A 14,385-nucleotide genomic window follows, 5' to 3' on the forward strand; every position below is an offset into this window, starting at 1 on the left:
ATGAGCACGAGGATGCCTACCAGGGTGGAAACTCGTAAGCGAGCGACTTGACCTATGAGGATGCCATCCATGAGTCAATGACCCCTGTTGATGGCATTTTAGCAACATGACACGAGGTGTGCTTCACGTTCCTCGAAGTTTGCCGAGCACCTCTGATGCGCCCTCCGTCTAGCTTGGACGTCAACGACGAGCACTTCCACAGCCCCGACGGCGCCTGTAGCATAGCTTACTTGGTTGAAAAGGTTATCACGTCGCTCGAGGTGGTGGCCTGGAGAAGCCGAGGACGCGGCGGGACAATCTGTGACGACGCTGTGACGACGAGAGGCGGGCAGCGGCGGTCGTAGTCGGGCAACACGTGTCATGACGAGATGGCAAGCTCGCGGATGTCATTGTCCAAGTCCCTCATCAACAGTGCAGGCCTGAGCTTAGAGCAGTCATTCCTTGGCCCGCTCGTGGTCTCAAGGCACTGCCACCCGCTACCACCGAATTTCGAGGTCACTATTTCTGTACAGACGTTTTTTGCGGAAGCCAATCTCCAAAATATTCAAGCACTGTACAGGAATCTAGATATACAGAGAGGACTTCTCAGGTCAGCGAGGTGCGGACAGAAGCAAGTGGGCAGGGTTGGGCAGCGCCATCTTGTCGTCCGACCCGTTGAGCAGAAGCAGCGCGATATAGACTACGAAAAAGCTTATCACAACGAACACGAAGGCAGCGTGCGGAAGATCAAATCCACAAATCTGATTGTTGAATGTCATTCGAAGACCCATGTACGAGAGGAAGCGCAAAATCACGTACAGAAGGAGACCGACGTTGGATGCTTAGAACTTCTTCCAATTTCTCCACCGAATGGATATTGCCCACCCTTCTTACAATCAGTATTCCGTCCGTGCGTAGGTTTCAGGAACTCACGATAGGGGATATTCTCGTGCATCGCGGTCGCCCGGTTGAACGGTGATTTGGACATTAGTGAACAGTTTCTATGATACACACAGCGTCAGCATGCACGGAGACCTCTCTAGGGATGAACATACACCAGCTCTCGCCAGCCTGAGGAGTTCAGCCTGAGACACGACGAGTGTGCCAGCGCCGGAGGCGTCTGAGCGGCGGGAGCTCAGCATCATTGTGGTCGATTTCTTGGCTTCCTGGGAGTGGGAATGTAAGGCAACGGACCCAGCGGCAGGACTTTAATAGGGTGGTGAAAGAACAAAGGCGGCACGGTCACGTGAACATTGAATACTTCGGGAGTCTTCTCTGTATTATCTGCGGTCAAACTCTAATTTGCTCCTCTTTCCCGCTTTCCCATGCAGAACCCGAGAATCCGTCAATCGATCACGGAGAAGTACAAAAACATCCTGATAGCTGAAGGTTGGCTCAAGCGGCAAGCACAGTACAAGAAACGCGTCACGAGAGTTGGGCGGGGACCTTCCTGTGGTAGGCCACTGGTGCGCTGGCTAAAGGCGCATCAATGAAGGCAGTCGATTTTTGGACGACGGAAACGGGGTTACGGTGTCTTTTCATACCCCTTTCACGGCTACAGTCACGTCGTGATTATACGATCGATGAGGTGTACCACGCACCTTGAGCCGGACGCTAGCGAGCCAACGACCAAGGGTGATGAGGGGGCCGATAGAGCTTATAATCACTTGGTGAACATAGGGAATGAAAAACAACCGGTTTACGGATCCGCGACGCTCAAACTCAGCGCGAGTGGTGTTTATGACGGGGGCCGCCGCTCAAGCGCTCAATGACCGGCATGGCACGACGGCTAACTTCCGGGCCTACTTTCCCGAGACTTGATTCACCGGTCCCCGTCTACAATCGCGCAAATAGAGTGCCATGAGATTCGGGCTGAACTAGGACCCGGTACCGCGTGAGTTGTTCTCGTCAACCAGGTCCAAGTTGGAGTGAGCGGGGTTTCATTAATTTCATTTCCGAGGGCTGCCTGGCGCGCCCGCTCCGGGCTCTCCGGAAGAGAACGCCACAAAACATGCCCCGCCAAGAATTCGAAATGCCGGTTGGCCGAGAGTCAGAGTTCCACGACATGCGTGTGTACTTATCCGCATCGCCAACGCTGAGACACGAACTCAACGCCAAGGTGTGATAGCGCTCGTCTGCTCGCCATAACTTACTTTCCTTTGCCTTCAAAGGCTCTGATGCTACTGTAACTCCTCACAGAAATCACATCAAAGGGCACGCTCTTGCAGAGAGAATGGAAGTATATCTTTTGTCCCGGCCTTTATGCTTGAGCGTACAAAATGCAGGCCCCGCGCTGGAGCACAGGCAGCTTGCAAGGAGCATCTCCGTCTTCAACATCTTGAGGAGTACAGTACTTGCGCTGGCCATGACCGGAATCACTACCCGCGCACGCGCCAGGGAGGTGAGTGCTCGACATGAGCAACTAGACTCAACTAATTTTCTATAGGCCGCCGCGTTCTTGGACCTGAGACTGGTGCGTTATTGTTTGTCTGCGACTCTTGTTGCCTGACAATTTCATAGGGACAGTTGAACGTTTCATCTCCGGATGAAGTGCGCAGAGCGGCGTACCTGTGCACCTGTTGTCCGCGTTACGCTCTCGACATCGACTCTCTTGAAGTGAACCTCGCGCCGAAGGAGCTCAACAGCATCATCGGGCATCTGCGTCACATTGTTCGGCGCGCCGTCAACCTCTCCAATCTAACCTTCGCTGTGGAGTGCCTTACCGCGACTGCTGAGGCTCGTATCTTCCGCGGTCTACAAATCCAGAGGCTCTACACGATGTCGATCCCTCCATCTTCGTATGCCACAATGAGTGAGCTAATCTCCCGACATGTTGACTCCCTTCGCCATCTGCGTCTTGAAGGGCAACATGGCCGGGAGCTACCGGACGGTCCCCACCTACCTCCCATCCATCTTGATTCCATTGCCGGGCCCGTTTCCTACGTTGCGGATGCACTATCTCGCTGTAATAACCCCTTTCCGGAGATCGGGCTCACGGACGATATCCACTCTACGGCATTGACGAGGCTCCGAGGATATTCGGTCAACTTCGATATCAGAAAGCTCACGATCGACCTCTCGCCATATGAGTGCTCTGCTGCGCGAGACCTGCCTGAGTGCTTTCCACAACTTCAATGCTTCAATATCACGGAAAAGGTATGCGTTGCGTTTATGAAGGAGGCTTTTGTGATACTCACTGCCCATGTAGTCCACCTGCGTCTTCAATTGGATGGATGACGTAACGTGGCGAGTTATATTGTATTCGTGGAACAGATTGAGGCGGGTCAAGATCACCGTCTCCTCGCGTCCGTCTATCATTGTCGCAAGGCATTGGTTTCAAGGAACAGCACACGATCACCCGACCTTGATAGACGTAGAGGTGGCGACGTCGAACGGATTGATGGTGACGTGGTGTAGGTCATTTGGCGCTTCACGGTGGAAGGAAACTGTTTACTAGTACACGTAACGACCCATTTTTCGAATAGTCTGCCCTTGGCTCCATTGATTGTCTCGTATGTCACCTACTTCGCTCGCTGTGCACAACACTACACTCTGTAGAGTGCTCAACCTCACTTCATACCTTTAGTTCATGTAGCCTTACTCAAGTATGTACTCTCCGATTTCCTTATATCCTGCGTCTCAATCTCATGCATTTACGCATGGAATGCCTGCCCTGAAGCTATGACTCAAGGGTAGATTGGTAGGTGGCTAAGCTCTCTGGCGGGGGCCCTGAACAAAACCAGCCCTATCTGCCCAGTACATTGCGAGTATGGGCATTCTAGTGTTCGGAAAATGTCCAATGATAAAAACCATAGGTACTGAAGTGGCAACCTAAAGATCCATGGTAGCGGGCGGCAGCGCTTCGAGGAAAAAGGGTGAGCCAAGGACTGCCGGGTCGCGGCTCAGGACTGCTGATGAGGCACCCTAGAGCATGGGGTTCGCGAGCCATGTCTGCCACACTACCGTCGTCGTGGCACGTGTGCGGCCCGACCCCGACTGCGGCTACCCACCTTCCACCTTCGCGTGTCGCCGTGCCGTCCCCTCTCACGATGCGACGTTACCCACCATGACAGGCAGGCAGGTCGCCGGGGCCTGTGGGCCAGCCTCTACAACGACGACGGTGGTTGAACAGTCCTTGCTGCGGCAAAAAGCGAATCCCGCGCTGGATGTTGGGCGGCCTTCCTGGATTATGACAGTCCGTATCAGACAAAATTGTGAGCTTTGGAACTTTGTTCAAAAGCGTAAGTTGGACCTTGCGCTTCTGTAGGTCGACGCTTCTGCTTTGGTTTTCTGAACTTCAACATTCGAATCCGACCTCGTGATATCGTGCGCCGCTAATAATTCCTCTCAAGCCACTCACCGTTTGCGGATTTCGGTCCGTCCTCTCAGGGTACAAGCTATCATATAGCTGAGGATTGGTGCAGCTCGGCCATGGCAAGCTCCCAACACATGCCGTACATCTGCGAAGGACGACGCAGACGCAAGGAAGCCGCTACCGGCGCGAGCTGCTTTGAATCACGATCAGTCCTGATACATATTGCTCTCATGATCTGCAATCACCTGGGCCAGTTGGAGTTCCTCTGTTGACCCTCTATTTTAGAGTGCGTTGAAGGCCACGCACGCGGCTTTCTGCCCAACGACACCTCGGACACGTACCCGCCGATGACTCATCGAGCCAATGCTCGGTCTCCGTCCTCGTCGAGACGCGTATCGTCAGTCTTCCAAGCATAAAATTGAGTGAGTGGTACGTCGCCTTGGAAGCGACGTACCGTGCGCGTTTGTATGTTCCCGCTACCATTTATGGTAGTGGGTTTTGGGGACGGAACGCAAAACCGCTCTTGGCGGAGACTGACGGATTCTGAGGGCTGTCACGTGAGCAGCACATGTTAGATCTTCGACATTCTCGACCGCTCGGCATTCGCCGTAGGCGGCTTCTCTCCTCCACTCACCTCAATCCTCGACGACGCTCTGCTGGCTTTTGGCGCTGTACCACATCGTTAGCGCCGCGCGAGTAATTTTCACTGACACCTGCTGGAACTCCTCCAGGGACCGAGCAGTGGACGCGTCCTGTCAAGGAAATCTACCGTCACAGACTTCTGGCAACGACTTCTGCCTTCTGCCTCCTATGCACCGCTAGCTCACAGTGCTCAAGGGTCGAAGATCTGCACTGAAAAGTGCATGCCGGATATTTCAGCAATGCGCCTCGATATCGCGTCGGCACGCGAGCTCACTAGAGGCCGTGCCTTTGCTGTGCTGCTGACCGACGTCGAGATATGGTGAAGAAAACTAGCCGGTTCGCGAGAACGGCCGTGAAAGACTTATCTGCTGGCGCAAAAACGTCCCGCGATGCCATGCAGTGTGGGATCAGGGGAAGGAAGGCTCGCCGCAGTCTCACTGCTTTGGAATGGTTCTAAATCTTTCCTCTGCTGACCGGCTCGCAACTCCGTGCGCAGGACGCTTTCTTGAAGAGGGAGTACCTTGACATGGCGATGAAACTGTGCTAGAATTCGTCGTGCGTCTCATGAGGAAGACTTGCAAATCACTGCTCGCTCGCTACGGCTTGTGCAAGTGAGGATTGTCAAACCCAAAAGAGGGTCGATCCACTGTAGCCCTTCGTTGTACTCTGAATGGTAGCGGGCCCTGCCGTGCAACGGCCCTTTGAGCTATTCAGGCCAATGGTGCGTCTCAGACGCGCGCCGACCACCGGTCCGTCTGTTGGACTCTGAGTCTGAGCGCCGAGCCAGGGGCTTATCAGGTAATCTACACGTGACCACACTGCTCACTGACTCACTCTCCGGAGTTCGGACACCACCCACACTCATCGTCAGGCGTGACGAGCACCGCCGCTCTTATCGCTGTGGAATAAAGGTGTCTATGTCGATAATGCCTGCACCCATCACCTCAGGAGCTCGAACATTGGCACGAGGCTGCTGAAAAACAGTCCCAGGATATAGAATTATCTCTATTCTACGTGACGACTCTCTTCCTATAGCGTGGAACAATGAACATCGGCACGGTATCAGACACTGCGACAACGCGGTACACGAAGTGCGCTCATAAATCCCTCACCTCGTGCCGCTTGTGTCCCGCCAGCCACCAAATGAGGCGCAGTTCCCAACGGTCGTCCGGAGTGCCTACGGAGCTATATTTGACGACAAGGCGGTAAGGCGACCCTTGCAGTCCCCGCTTCCTAAGGCTCCCTCTCTGAGGAGGCTTTCGAGATGCAGACGGTGGTAAGAGCAGAGATGATAATATTCCTGATGCGGCATGCCGCCTTGCGGGCCCGCGACATATCTAATCTCATCATGTAGCAGGTAGGTACTGGCGAAAGAAAACGCCGTATGTACGAGCGTGGCTCAAGAGTACCGGTGAGGGGTCCCCGAGCAGGATCCCCACAAAGCCCCCCACTCTCGAGGTGCATGAGTACACGTCAAAAGTCGTTAAGCCGTAACCAGCGTCAGGAATCCGTTGGAAAAGACTCGGAGTTGAAAGTGAAAAGTGAACAAATTCCCCCTTCTCGCAGTCTCTGCCGCGTCTCCGTGAATGGTACGCGAGTTAGCGATTATGCGTACTTCTCCGTCTGGTTGCCTCCATACAGGTAGGTACAGTAAGCATGCCCGAGTACTCAGATGGACTTGACCGAGGGTGATGCGTTATCTGCTGGTCGGGTACCGTTGCGCGCTTGGGGGCAGGAAACCGAAGGCTTGATTCGCTATTCGCTCTGGTATCTGCAACATCAAGTCTATAAAGCCCTGTTCTGTTCCGCGTGCCGCACGAACTGATGCCTTTAGCCCTCCTCATTTCGGCGTTCTGACCGCTGAACGAGTTCTGAATGCCCGAAATAGAACGCGAACATGCGGCCACGTCGAAATCCATCAAGGGTTTGCTAGGACTTGGCAAGGCGCGGTGCCTCGGTCAAGGCCTCAGTCCTTTGGTGGTGTGGCTTGTCGTTGTGGCCAACGTCGCGGACGCCGTTGGGAAGTTCAGCGCATGCAATCTCTGGCTTTTATTGTGACCAAAATCGACGGTAATCATCTCAGTCTTTACTGTGCAGCAAGTACGCCTCCGAGCGGGTTACCATTCGCCCGTTTTTGCGCGAATAATGTGGAGAGCGCGCCTCGTGTTGCGGCGAGGCCATTCTAACGCGTCGCCCCGCGATGCCCACTCCCAGGACCGGCCTTGGCGCTTGTGCAAAAGGGCGACAGACGTCAAATGGGAGCACACGGCCGTGCTTCTTCTCGCATTTCAGAGCCGTTCTGAATGGCATTCAGAACTCGTTCAGAACAGCGTTCAGAACGCCGAATTGAGGAGGACTTTTGCCAGAGGAAACCGCGACTTGGTGAACCGGATCTAGAGAGCAGGCTTCGCGCAGCGACAAGCCTATCGGTTGCCCCCGAGCGCGCCAATTTGCGCTAGCGGAACCGCACGAGTTCTTTGGCTTGCAGGACGACCAATGGAGAGGGCCGAACAACGGGGTGCTCATAAGTCGTCTTTGTTGGTTGGACCGGTGATCGTCCTGGCTGGAGGAATATGAAGTCACGTCGGGTCCGCAGCCACGTTGGACGGCGACCATTGCGGGACCGACTAACTGTGCGTTGATGTCCTATGACAGCCACGGGGCAGCATGAGCAGCAAGAATATGAATGAGAGTAGAGGCGGTCTCGGGCATGACAGTAGGCCAAGGTGATGACGAGCGAGCGACTAAGGTCGGTTGCTCAGTCGGTCGATCACCAATTGTTGACCGATGGGGAGTTAGCAGCTAGGTCGGCTGCGGATAGGAAGAGGACTGCTGGGGCGGGATGGAGGCGGGGCGGGTACGGCCGAAGGAATGGAAGGGATGTAAACAGAGGCGGGTGCGGGAGGGATCGAGGGGGAAGGCAAAGTCGGTCCACGTGATGGATGTGGAGGTGAGGACAGGGGGAGATGCGGGCGCGGAGACCGAGATAGACGACAAGCTTACCTGAACGATGCGCGCGATAGACATCCGTCGCGTTCGCCCAGGATGCTTGCGCCGACGTGAATGGCGAGCTAAAATTGTAGAGAAGGGCCGAGCGTTCTACGTACGAGATGAATAGGGGCCGAAGGGGACAGGGCGCGTCGAAGACGGACCTCTGAGCAGAGAAGAGCGCCTGCGCGCCGCAGGACTTCAAGGGCATCTCGATCTCCAGCCTGCCACATGCGTACGGCATCGGTGGACGCACAGAGTGAACCGCGGACGTCTGAGCGCGCGAGGACACGCAGCCGGTGTCTACAGAGAGGTGAGCTTGAGACAGGGGACGCAGGACTGGATACGTACAAGCCGACGCCGGGCGCGAGCCACACCGCCGTTGCACGCTTCCGGTGAGGGAGGAGGAGGCACATCAATTTATCCTATCCGCTCCATTTCGCGGTGAGATGAGAAGAGATGCTTTGATTGGATAAGCAGGTGATGGGAAGAGGAGAGAGCGAGATGCGAAGTTTCCCCCTCGCGTCGCGCGGTCGCTGTACTTTTCCCCATTTGGATCAATCGATTATTTTGATTGATGTCCGCACGATGCACGAGCACGTCCAACTTGTCTGCATACCCCATCGGCGCTGAGGCATCCTCTCCCCTCTCCATCACTGCTGTAGCACTCTCTCAAGCTACCCAGCAGGGACGTACCGGGGATGGGCTGACGGACGACGCTCGCGACGATGAGAAGGCGGAGGTGCGTCGCCGTCTCCCGCGCCTCGCGTTCTCCTTCGGCTGACAGCTTGCAGAACAGTCTGCGTACGCATACCGGCGCAGCACACAAGTGGAGACGTAGGCAAGCGGGCGGACGGGCGGGCGGACGGACGGACGGTGCTCGCCGTGTGGATGGACGCAGGTACGAGCGCGCGAAAACAGCAGGTCCGTAATCTTTCCCGGCGACGTACAAGGTATGCTACCTTCGCCCCCGCAGCTCCCTTGGCGCCTGTGGCTCCATCTTAGGAGGCAGGAGCGAGCCCATTCGCCTCGGGGTCATCCGGTGTCCATGACGTTGCGTGGCCTCCCGTCTCACCAAGGTCTTCCAGCGCCAGTCCAGCGCGGCAGACGCTGCTGGACCTCGTATCACTTCACGAGCAATTTGGAATCTGCATGCTCTTACGCCCCGCGCCGTGAAGGGCAATCGACGGTTAGAGAGCGCTTGATTGGTTCCTCCGCACTGGGCATTGCTCAAACACGCGGTCCTGTGTGACCTCCATGGCGATCATTGTTGCATCCCGCTGTGTAATCCGTAGACCCAGATCTGCTATGCTGTCTTGCCATGATGTTCACTGCGAACGACTGGCGCGTGTTCCTCTGCAGACCTTGGATTGTCTCTCCATCTATCAACAGATCTGACTCGCGGGAAGGCTGGCCTAGCGGTCGGCTGCGAAGATGAGCGGATGATCAATTCCCCGTATTCCTTTGTTGGCCAAAACAGTGTGTACGCCTAGGTGTTTCATCAGCACCTGCATGTGCTAACGTGATCTTAAGGTCTCGCTTCATCCCGCCCGGCGTGAAAGAGCCTCAAAGAGCTCGCGCCTCGCAGACTCCGTCAAAGGGCGGTAGCACAACATCTCACAACATTTCCCTCCCCTTATAATCAGAGGCGTCCACACCATCCCCAAGTTCACCCCCGCCTGTCATGTCTACCTTCGAAGGAAGTGCGTTGATGTCTCTGATCATGCGTCAACTCTCACTGATTTCTTGTGTAGGTTTATCTCAGGCTCACCTTGATCGTATCACGGCTGGCCTTGTGTGCGAAGTCAAAACCATTCTCGACGAGGACATCATGGCGCATCAGGCCAGTGTTAATCGGAGGTTCCGTGAACTGCTCGAGGTGAGCAGCGTGTTCATACGACTTTGCTCCGCTCATACTGCCTCTCCAGGAAATACAGCGAATGAGAAACAGTGTTGAGACCGTGAAGCAGCGTCTTTCTGAATTTGAGGTATGTGCTCAGTTCTCACTGTCTCAGTGCTAATTCCCTGATCCCTCGGAAAAGCGCGAGGCAGCGAACACATCCGCTGCCGATGACCCGACGGTGTGCCATGGTTGCCAGGGCCAGCAACATCGCTCTGTAAACCGCGACTTCGTCCATCGTAGCACAGACCATCACGAATACGGAGGTGCCGTCGATGGGCTGGATCGCTCGGTCGATGGGTTGGATCGCTCGGTCGAAGGCCCCATCCCTCCTGCTCATGAGGTACGACGCTCTGCCTTGCCTATGTGCCATCATGCTCACTTTTGTCCCTCAATCAGAAGAATAACACCGTTCAGGTTAGTGGAGAGAACGAGATTGAACCGCAGCGTCTCGCAGTGAGTGTCAGGCATCTGGATGGAACGGTCATGGAGGGGCGTGGATCCCGCGTAGAGACTAGCGTCAACCTTAATGTCTTCTTCTCTTGCCTTGGTGCCTTCTTTTTCTCCCTCCTCTTCTCTTACCTCGGCGCCATTCTCTCTGGATAGTTTATCACTTGCTTTGCAGTAGTCATACTGTACGTGATATGACTCATTATAATGGAATAGCTACCTATTCCCCGGACTATGTATTGTATGGTCAACGTTGTCAGGAACACCGTGAGCTGCATCGACGCGAGCCTACTTCTGCGCGCGGCTGACCGCAGGATAAGCACGAACTGAATCGTCCGGGACGATCGCGATGGTATCTGATTCAGCACCCTATGAAAAGCACTTCCCCGCGCCAGCTTCCGGGTTTGCCGTCTCGGTGCACGTGAGACGAGGCTGACGCTTGCCCCCCAGCGCACATGCGCAAATAGCCTTCTGTCGGAGCTTGACTCGACGCCTCCAAGCGTGAGCGATGAGGGTCTCCGACTTTTGTAATCGATTTGGCGCGCAGGAGTCGGCTTTTCTCGTCGCTGCGTGCCTTGGGAGATTCAATATCCTTGGAAAATGAGATCGTGATCTACCCCCCAATGTCCATGCAATTGAAGTCGCTGATACCGTCCGCTAGTAGGTTGAAGACCTCCAAGGCTTGTTCGTGCTCGCCGAGGCTCGGCTCGCGAGAGGGAGGAGGCAAACAGTCACAGCGACGGCTGTCCGACTGGAATCGACTTGCGCTCTCTCCTGTAGCGTGAGCATCGTCAAGTCGAGGTGAGTGGTCTTGTCTCTTCGGCGCGCCACGCGAGTTAACGCCTTCACAAGAGGAAATTGCAGTTCGTTGTCCGGAATCTGTGGTATCTCCCTGGCGCGGCGACGAGGCCCCCAAACTCCCCTGTGCTCGACAATTTGCGCTATCAGGATCGCTCCCGGACGTTAACCGGTGAGACGACAGAAGGGCAGGAGCGGCGGGTAGGACAGTAGCAGAGTGCGAATGTAAATTGGGCGGAAAGCTGTGTGGACCCAAGCCGCTCGAGGTCCTTTTGAGTGGTGGCTCGCAAACTGCACGGCTGCGAGGCGCGGAGGAGGGCGACGGTGAGAGTCCTTCGGTACATGGTCGGGGACCGTGCCGCTGACCATTCGAGTCCAAAATCTGCGCGAGGTGCTCGTCACAGCTGTTTTCGGCGCTTGGAGACGAGTGTTCGAGTGTATCACGGGAGCCACGCCAGCTAATCTCTCTATGCGGCTCGATCCTACATAGTGTGATCGCTACTTGAAGCACCTGAGCTTGCCTGCCTCTTGCTGATTCGGGCGAGCGGTGAGACGCTCTGCTCGCGCGCAGTTGCCGAAGATCTGCAGGTAGCGCCATTGCACTTTCCCTCAACAGTCGTGCTAACGCTTTTAGATATCTGGAGGCCTCAGCTTCGCAGTCGCACACAGTCCTCGACGGTTCGCATATGAGCACAGTTTCCGGAGTGAGCCGTCAACGAAGGCACAGAGGTAGCTGACCTCGCGTCATGACTGCTTGGAGAGAGGGCACGTCCTCGGGAGGAGCCGCTTGCTTAACACCGTGACCGGATTCAGACCCCCCGGTCAGCCAAGACGTCACCCTTATGCCGACGCGCAAACCTTCGCCTCGTGGCTGAAGGCGCGAGACAAGTTAGGTGAGACGTGCGCTGGAAAGGGGTGGAGCGGCTGGGTTTGAGTCTGAGGAGGATGAGGAGGCGCTCGTCTTCGCGGCGGCGTCACGAGCGAAAGGTTGAGGTGCGTGCTCCTCAGCGCTGCGCGCGTGGCAGAGTCGAACGTCGTTATCAGACAAGATTTTGGTCTGCCCTCTAGCTTACGTGCGCACGCAGACAATCTGTATCAAAGCTTGACGATGCAGCTCCGGGTGCGGACGAAGAGGTTTTGCTTTCGTGTCCAATCCCGCATCGTTGAGAGTTCCTCTGTATCGTGCAAGCCCCGGGAGTTGTCATCTTCCAGACAAGAGCAGTACGGTCTGCCCCCCTGCGTGGCCTAAAGGCCTGGAGCTACTGTGAAAACCCGCTGAGCGCGGTGAAGGCACGTGAGTTGGATTGCGGTCCTTCTTCTTACTCCTTCCGCGAGGGAAGCCTGGTTCACCCGTTGCTCCAAGGGCACAAGGACTGCCCCTCTCCAAATCGCGTGTTTCGAGAGGTCCACGGTCATGAAAATCGGTAGAGCGGCCCCGCAGACCTACAGATGCATGACGAGCGCTTCCGCGCCCGACCGTCGCCAACGGGCGACCACTCTGCGCTCCCTCCTACCCACTGGACTAGTGAGATCCCCACTCGCGGGCCCGCAGCTCCCGCATAGCATAAGAAGTGGCTGAGAGTCGCGGGGACGATCTACTTCATTGCTAGAACCTGATTGAAGTCGTACACAAAACCAATTATTCACCGGCCAAGTCACAAGCGAGCTCGCAGGTTTTAGCGCCGGCCGCGTACCATCGAGCGGGTGAATCCCGAGTTCAGACCGTCCAATCCAGTCCAGTCCAGTCCAGTCCAGTCCAGTCCAGTCCAGTCCAGTCCAGTCCAGTCCAGTCCACGCCACCGTCCTCCTCCTCCCCTCATTCCCCTTTTCTCCAGTTATGAAGCTGAGCAATGAAGTACTGAAGGCATGCATCACGCCATTTATGATGCCGTGTGTCAACTTCGTAAGGCCGTCGGAGTCGTCGTTCGATCTTGAAGCTCAGCGGCAGCAATTTTCGACAGACCTCGCGAGAAAATGTTACCCATTATACAGCCCAAATCTCCATTACGAGTAATGATTCGTGGTTCAATTATGTATACATCGACGTATCCGACCATGTCAGTCCTTGCTCTCATCAGGGCATAGTCTGTAGCAAGAGTCGGCCAGATCCAATAGCTCTTGCCTGAAAGGTAGGTTGGGACCAATGTCCAGGCCCTTTGCGACGGTAGCCTCTTTGTTCTCCCATTTCTACGACTTCCATCAGCATGAGCACCTGCACAGATGCAGTCCGACGTACGTTCAGATTCAAATGTAGAGTTCGAATAACAGAACAAAGGGAAACATCCTCCTCCATCATCGTAACCATAGTGGCATATAGCTGCTGAAAGATAGCTTTCTTCTGGAGTAGGCATTCTTGAGTCTTTTCATGTAGGCCATGCAGGCGCTGGGTTGGATGCGTTAGCGGAATATACTCGATTGAACGGGGAAGCATCATAAACCTCGTTCTCGGCTTCCAAGCAAGAGATTCTTTCACTGAGCTCCTGGAAGCGCTTCTGCGCATGTCCCAGCCAAAGACGGATGTCCTCCTCGGACGCTGTCTCCATGAAGTGAAGGTCAGGGAGGATGAGTATAACGGTGACGGTGAGAGCGTGAGTGCCATCACGCGTCACGCCTGACGATGAGTGTGGGTGATGTCCGAACTCCGGAGAGTGAGTCAGTGAGCAGTGTGGTCACGTGTAGATTACCTGATAAGCCCCTGGCTCGGCGCTCAGACTCAGAGTCCAACAGACGGACCGGTGGCCAGCGCGCGTCTGAGACGCACCATTGGCCTGAACATACGAACGCTCACGGGACGTCGCTTCCAAGGCGACGTACCACTCGTTCGGCAGCGACTTCTTTGTCGTCCGCGACGTGGCTGGAGACAGCGAGCTGGCAATCATCGGGGGGCAGATCCAACCCGCACGACGAGATGAACCCCTACTATGTAGTCCCTCCGACGGAGACGTTCAACGCCAAGGAATGGGACATAGGCACCGGCGAATGGGTTACGGCGGAGGAAGAGTACCTCAATGAAGTGCTGCACCGCTGAAAGGTCGGGAAGGAGACGAAGATGAGGACGGCGACGCAATGGGCCGGCTCGTAAAGACTCGCACGTACATAGACGCCTACAGCATTTTAGATAATCGTACCTACGCCCGTGGAAAGAGGCGGCGCCTCTCGGCCGCCTTACAAAATATAGGACACCATTATCCACTCCAACCCTCACCAGCCCTACTCAACGTCAAGGACGTTTGGAGCAGGGGCCAGGAGGGTGCGTGAAGGTCACTCCTCGCTACGAAGCGCAGCCGTGAATTCACGGCTGCTCGAGAACGGC

General features: G+C 55.7%; 5 protein-coding genes across 5 annotated transcripts; 2 read left to right on the forward strand and 3 right to left on the reverse strand.

Annotated features, from left to right (window-relative positions):
• Positions 1–590: 590 nt before the first annotated feature.
• On the reverse strand, positions 591–1,124 carry SCHCODRAFT_02492674 (uncharacterized protein; the record flags this gene model as incomplete). The annotated part of the gene is made up of 4 exons (XM_003034200.2): positions 591–740; positions 799–865; positions 913–980; positions 1,035–1,124. 4 exons carry the CDS (start codon positions 1,122–1,124, stop codon positions 591–593), a joined length of 375 nt encoding a protein of 124 aa, XP_003034246.1.
• Positions 1,125–2,344: 1,220 nt separating this feature from the next.
• Positions 2,345–4,493, forward strand: SCHCODRAFT_01031789 (uncharacterized protein; the record flags this gene model as incomplete). The annotated part of the gene is made up of 10 exons (XM_003033643.1): positions 2,345–2,380; positions 2,426–2,452; positions 2,500–2,791; positions 2,843–3,135; positions 3,188–3,392; positions 3,566–3,584; positions 3,817–3,854; positions 4,053–4,193; positions 4,247–4,305; positions 4,404–4,493. The coding sequence occupies 10 exons, from the start codon at positions 2,345–2,347 to the stop codon at positions 4,491–4,493; spliced, it is 1,200 nt and encodes a 399-aa protein (XP_003033689.1).
• Positions 4,494–7,706: 3,213 nt separating this feature from the next.
• On the reverse strand, positions 7,707–8,168 carry SCHCODRAFT_02492730 (uncharacterized protein; the record flags this gene model as incomplete). The annotated part of the gene is made up of 1 exon (XM_003034201.2): positions 7,707–8,168. The coding sequence occupies one exon, from the start codon at positions 8,166–8,168 to the stop codon at positions 7,707–7,709; it is 462 nt and encodes a 153-aa protein (XP_003034247.1).
• Positions 8,169–8,501: 333 nt separating this feature from the next.
• SCHCODRAFT_02492291 (uncharacterized protein) lies at positions 8,502–10,430 on the forward strand (the record flags this gene model as incomplete). Its single annotated transcript, XM_003033644.2, has 7 exons — positions 8,502–8,666; positions 8,719–8,848; positions 9,571–9,627; positions 9,679–9,803; positions 9,853–9,912; positions 9,967–10,167; positions 10,224–10,430. The coding sequence occupies 7 exons, from the start codon at positions 8,502–8,504 to the stop codon at positions 10,428–10,430; spliced, it is 945 nt and encodes a 314-aa protein (XP_003033690.1).
• Positions 10,431–13,130: 2,700 nt separating this feature from the next.
• Positions 13,131–13,951, reverse strand: SCHCODRAFT_01170374 (uncharacterized protein; the record flags this gene model as incomplete). Its single annotated transcript, XM_003034202.2, has 4 exons — positions 13,131–13,259; positions 13,309–13,455; positions 13,511–13,683; positions 13,834–13,951. 4 exons carry the CDS (start codon positions 13,949–13,951, stop codon positions 13,131–13,133), a joined length of 567 nt encoding a protein of 188 aa, XP_003034248.1.
• Positions 13,952–14,385: the final 434 nt, after the last annotated feature.

This window comes from Schizophyllum commune, assembly GCF_000143185.2.
Source record: "Schizophyllum commune H4-8 unplaced genomic scaffold SCHCOscaffold_3, whole genome shotgun sequence".
Classification (NCBI taxonomy): domain Eukaryota; kingdom Fungi; phylum Basidiomycota; class Agaricomycetes; order Agaricales; family Schizophyllaceae; genus Schizophyllum; species Schizophyllum commune.